The following is a 6000-nucleotide window of genomic DNA, read 5'->3' on the forward strand; positions in this document are numbered from 1 at the left end:
TGTGCAGGTTGCTTCTTTTACCTGATGCTGCTGATGACAACAGCAATCTCATGCTATTTTCCTTGTTTAAGCATTCTACTCTGATTTTTCCTCCAAATTATATAACTTGTCAATGAGGGTTTTTAAAAGAGCTGTCATCTATAAAAGAACAAGACAAGAGTCTAAAGTATAAAGATATACAACTGAGCATTCAAGTTAGAATGCTCCAATCCAGTGTATTTCCGATCATCATGCATGGATATGTTAGATGGACAGTGAAAAAAATGGATTAAAAAAATCAACTCATTAGAGATGTGGTGCTGGAAAAAAGTACTGAGAATACTATGGGCAGCCAAGAAAACAAACAAATGGTTTCTAGAACAGATCAAGCATGAACTCTCCCTGAAAGCTAAGATGACTATTATTGAAAACTAATGTTAGGGTTATTCCTGTCATTGTACTTCCAGTTTCTATGTAGGGTTATGAAAGCTGGACAGTGAAGAAAGTGGACAGGAAGAAAATCAATTCATTTGATATGTGATGCTTGGGAAGAGTTGAATGGATACCATGGACTGCTAAAAAGACAAACCAATGGGAACAGATCAAGCTTGAACTCTCCCTGGAAGCCAAGATGATTAAACTGAGGCTGTTGTACTTTGGCCACATCATGAGACAGTATGGCTCATTGGAAAAAATAATAATGCTAGGAAAGGTAAAAGGTAGTAGAAGGGTGGAAGCCAACCTGGGACCTGCTGCTCCAGGTGTTAAGGGAGACCAAGGGAGCGGAGAGAAACAAAGGCTTTGTTACCTTTCGTAGCTGGTCTTTTTTATTTTTTAAAAAAGTTCTTCCACCGGGCCTTTTTATTGTTCTTGTTAACTGCCTTCCAGTTGACTTGACTCATGGCAATGCTGGGAGTGAGACACCTCTAAGCCCTGCTGTCCTCCACTGCTCTGTTCGGATCCATGCCAGATGGGTAGACTCAATCAAAGGGACCACAGGCCTGATTCTACAGGACTTAAGCAGAGCAGTGGCAGACAGGGGGCTTGGAGATATCTCACCCATACGGTGGCCAGGCGTCAGGGTCGACGCGAGGGCAGTTAACAAGAACAATAAAAAGGCACTGTGGAAGAGCTTAAAAAGAAAAGAACCCTTGCAAAAAGAAACAAAGCCTTTCTTTCTGTCCCTTCCTTTGTGTGTGGGTGTTGTGTGCCTTCAAGTCATTTCCAATTTATGGCAACCCTAAGGCGAACCTATCACAGAGTTTTCTTGACAAGTAGCTTCAGAGAGGGATTACCATTGCCATCCTGAGGCTAAGAGAGTGTGACTTGCCCAAGGCCATCCAGTGGGTTTCTGTGGCTGAGTGGGGATTTGGACCCTGGTCTTGAGAATTCTAGTCCAAGGCTCAAACCACTACACCACATTGGCTCTCTTCCCCCTCCCTTGCTGCCCCTTAATTCCAGGAGCAGGAGGTGCCAGGCAACACCTGGTGTGGCAACTCATGGTGCCACACTTTCCCCCTTGACCATTCCCAACCCACACCATACAGAATCTTTAGCCATGCCTTTTTGTACTAATGTTACTCATTAATCGTAATTCCCACATACCACTGAATGCCATGGTCACAGCTGCAACATAAAACAACTAGCAAAATTAAAACTATACCTTTCATACAATATCATACACACAGCCACAATGCATTTACATATACATATACATATACATAGTGTCAGGATGTGGTGGCTCAGCGGTTAAGATGCTGACTGTTGATTGCAAGATGGACAGGTCAGTAGTTCGAGGCCCAAGTGCTGCGTGACGGAGTGAGCTCCCATCACTAGTCCCAGCTTCTGCCGGCCTAGCAGTTTGAAAGCATGTAAAAGTGCAAGTAGATAAATAGGTACCACTTCAGTGGAAAGGTAACAGTGTGTCAGTGCATGACCATGGAAGTCGAATTCAACCCAACTGTCTCTTTGGCTTAGTACAGATATGACTTAAAACCTTGTCAAAGGGGAAACCCTTTCCTTTTTTATACATAGTTTCATGTGGTTAAGGTGAAAAAATTGGTAAAAGCTGATGTTTTTAAAGAAAAAATAATTTTAAAAAATTAAATATATATTTTTTTAAAATTTAAAACTTGGAGCCTCTCCTTTTCCCTTCCACTAAGTCTCACCCCATTCAGCCCCTCTCTTTGGTGTTTGAAAGGGACACAGGTGAATGCCACAGTCTGTTTGTGCCCAAAGGGGGAGGTTTTGGGGAGCATTGGTGTGGTACCCACCAGCGGCATCACGAGGGGAGTGTGTGTTTGGGGTGTGTGTGTGCAGAGTGACACCTTAAAGCGGGTGTGTGTGACACAACATCTCCTCAGACACCAACCTTTTGGCAGAAAGGGGCTGTGGCATTCATCCGCTTCCCTTTAAAATGCTTTCAGACACTGGTCCCCAAACTGTGTTCTTTAAGGGCTTTTGGCCTTCAGCCCCCAGAATCCCAGACTATTGGCCAACATGGCTGAGGCTCATGGGGGCTGAACTCCCCAAATCTCTTCAGGGCACAGTTTGGGGACCCCTGCTTTAAGAGATGGAGGGGGGGGGAGTAAGAGGGAGGCCCTGGAATATTTTTAATAAAATTAAAATTTCAAAATTTTCATTGGAAGGAATGAATAAATAAATACATATTTTTAAAATAAAAAATGATTTTTATTTTTTTGGAAATTCTTTAAAAACCTGGCATTTTAACCCAATCTTCCCTCAGTCTGTGTGACTACATTTAGGTTGTGCTGGTGATGTTTTCATCCAAAGGTGGAGTTTTAATTGCGCTGGTTGTGGGGCTCCCTCCCGACCATTCGAAGGTCCTTCCATGGCAGGTGGCCGACTGAGGAGCCCATTGCCACTTGCCAAGAAGCATGGCTGGAGGGGGCTGCTGGGGGGGGGGGCAGGGGGGGGGGCCAAGGGGGGGGGGGGTGACACCTTTTGGGTCCAGCCCGGGTGACAGCCCCCTGGGGACAGCCACTGCCTCCCAGGGCCTCCTGAGTGGCGCCTTGGCTGCAGGTGTTCCAGGAGGCGAGAGAGAGAGAGAGAGAGGCGTGAGGGAAGGGGGCAGGCTTCCTCCCTCTTCCCGCCTTCTCCTCCTCCTCCTCCTCCCTGCTTTCTTCTCCCAGCCGAGTGGGGGGTGCAAGGAGCCATTGGTGGCTGTGGAGAGGGAGAGGAGGAGAAGCAGGCAAGGACGAAGAGCCTTGGCCCCTCTTGGAGAAGCCCTCAGGGCCAGCAGCGGGGCCTGCCTCCAGGGTCTCTCCTTCTCTCTCCCGGGGAATGGCCTCGGGGCTGCCTCCTCCGGCCCTGAGCCAAGCCTCGGTGCTGAGCTTCCTGGAGGAGCAGGGCGGCCAGGTGCGCAACGCCGAGCTGCTGAGCCGCTTCAAGCCCCTGCTGGACCCGGCGGGGGCCCCTGCTGCTGGGGATGACGGAGCAAGAGGAGCAGGAGGAGGAGATGGGCAGCAGGAGCAGGAGGAGGCAGCCGCCCGGAGGGAGCGCTTCAAGGGCTGGGTCAACGCCGTGGCCGTGGTCAAGGAGCTCGGAGGGGTCAAGTTCGTGGTGCTCAAGAAGAAATACCGACGCCCCCTGGCAGCTCCTGAACCCAGAGCCCTCCAGGAGACTCCCAACCACATGGAGGAGGAGGAGGGAGGAGAAGGAGAAAAAGACAACCTGGAGAAGAAGGAAGGAGAAGAGGAGGAGGAGGAAGAGGAAGCTGCCTCCATCCTTGTGGCTCCTGCCAACCCTGGCTCCCCAGGCCCTTTTCAGGGACCCCTCCCTGAGGAGGAGAAGCAGGCCCTGCCTGTGTCCCAGTTGAAGAGCCTGTTTCAAAGGGAGGATGGGGAGGCCCCCAAGCCCTCCAGCCAAGACAGGTGGGCCCCCAAAGGCCCTCCCTTGAAGCCCTGCATGTTGCCAGTGCGCTGTGTAGTGCCCTCTGCTGGGGCGCCTGGTCAAGGCCTCAGGGAGCCCACCCCCGAGGAAGAGCAGCCCGGAGTCAGGGACTTGCTGCAGGTGGCTCCCTCGGCCCTCCGTGCCCTGTCTCCGTACGCCAAGAGACGGCAGTTGGAGGAGACGGGCTCGGGCTCCCCTTATCTACGCCGTGTGCCCAAGTCTCAGAAGGTAGGCGAGGAAGCCGAGAGTGCAACCACTGTCCCCTTGGAAGCAGCTGAGCATGAGTGGCTGGTGAAGTCCACATCTGGAGAGTGGTCCCCGCAGCTGCACGGCCTGCTTCTGAGCGACAAGGACCTGGTGAGCAAAAGGGACTTCATGAGCGGGTTCACCGTCCTGCACTGGGCGGCTAAGAGCGGGAACTGCGACATGCTGCACAAGGTCATCGAGGTGGCCGAGAAAGGAGGCGCTCGCGTCAACGTCAACGTCAAGTCCCACGGAGGGTACACCCCGCTCCACGTTGCCGCCATACACGGGCAAGAAGAAGTTGTCGCCCAGCTGGTCAGGGACTACAACGCCAAAGTCAGCTTGAGGGACTACAGTGGGAAGAAGCCATTTCAGTATTTGAAGGAAGGGTCTTCTTTCGCAGTCCGGCATCTCTTGCGCGACCCCCATCTTCACACCGTCACCGGACACAACGCTTCCATCAAGAAGAACCCCAAAGTGGCCGCCTCTATTCTGAGCTCCACCAGCACCGTCCTGGGACTTTTGTCTGACGATACAGCTTTCTATGAGCTGACTAAAGGCTTAAAGAAGCCAGCCTCTTTTAATAAGTTTCTGAATGCAGCCACAGCCCCAAGGAGGAAGATGAAGTCCAGAGGAACTTTCTCTTCTTATTCTTCCTTGTCTGAGGCACTGGAGGAAGATCAGGAGGAAACGACAACAACAACAAAACGGAGACCAATGTCAGAGTTGTTTTTTGGCCACTAGTCTGCCTGATGTCAAATAATATGAACACTGAAGTGAGCGTATTAGCTGGTCTAATAATCCAGTGATTTAAAGTAGATCCTCTGTGAGAGTATATCTAAACATTGTAATTGGTTGCAGCATTCCAGAGTATGACTTTAGACAGATAGCCTTGAGAAAAGTTACTCTTACTAAATTGATGCAAAGCTTCATTGGGGTTTTGATGAGTTGGTTTGTGTTGGTGAGCAAACTTTAATGTAGGATCTTCTGGAAGTGCTTAGCTTAGGCTGCCTCAACCTCATCTGTTATGCATTTCAATTGAAATTAATTGAATGAGTGAGGCTGAACTCTTGTCTCTTGCTGAAATCAAAGAACGTACATTGGGGTAAGCAAGGATAGGTCTGGTCTGCATGTACTCCTGTATATAAAGTGCATTTTGAAACAAAAACACCATGTTTAATTCAGTGCATGAAGAGTTTTCAGGAACAGAACATTTGACTTAAAGTCTTTGAACACTTCTGAACTGGGAATGAAAAGTATTCCATAGCGTCCTAGCCAGCTCTTCTAAAGCAGATTAATTTGTTAATTGAAAGAAGGACTCCCTTCTCTAACGATGTGCCATTTTCCATGTTAAAAATGTTCAGCCCTTTGTGTTGTCGTTCACAATGGATACAGTTTTATGAGAAGCACCTTACATTTGAGAGTATCTGTGATTCCTGTGGTTAAAAATCACGAGTAAATTAAGGCACTGTAAAAATCTGTACTCTATTTTATAAAGTGGAAGCAAGAAATTAAAAATGTTGCTTTTATATCAAAGTTTTCAGTGTGATTGAAAAGGGAAGAAAAGTCAATGGAGAAGATATTTTACTATATATAACTTTTTTTAAAAAATCTCTTTATATGCCATCTATCAAGTAATATATCTACCTCAATGCTACCTTTTTGTGGCCCACTCAGTTTTATCTTTTATATAGAAAACCTATACAGTGCTAACTGCAAACTTACAAAATAACTTACGAAATACTGTGCTATTCTGAATGCAGGGATATCTTGAGGAAATGTAATAGAACCCTCTGCTGTTCCGTGAAACAGATTGTTTTTAAATAGTGTGTTAACAGGAGATAAATTTTGGGGGTACATATTTTG

General features: G+C 48.0%; 1 protein-coding gene across 1 annotated transcript; it reads left to right on the forward strand.

The window, feature by feature from the left end:
• The first annotated feature begins 3123 nt into the window (after window positions 1-3123).
• On the forward strand, window positions 3124-5670 carry SOWAHA (sosondowah ankyrin repeat domain family member A). The gene has a single exon (XM_042447685.1). It carries the CDS (start codon window positions 3283-3285, stop codon window positions 4876-4878), a length of 1596 nt encoding a protein of 531 aa, XP_042303619.1. The 5' UTR covers window positions 3124-3282; the 3' UTR covers window positions 4879-5670.
• The last annotated feature ends 330 nt before the right edge of the window (window positions 5671-6000 follow it).

Source organism: Sceloporus undulatus, chromosome 2 (genome assembly GCF_019175285.1).
Source record: "Sceloporus undulatus isolate JIND9_A2432 ecotype Alabama chromosome 2, SceUnd_v1.1, whole genome shotgun sequence".
Lineage (NCBI taxonomy): Eukaryota > Metazoa > Chordata > Lepidosauria > Squamata > Phrynosomatidae > Sceloporus > Sceloporus undulatus.

Bases quoted from the DNA above. Each gene is read 5' to 3' on its own strand.
- SOWAHA (XM_042447685.1), top strand. From the start codon at position 3,283: ATGGCCTCGGGGCTGCCTCCTCCGGCCCTGAGCCAAGCCTCGGTGCTG.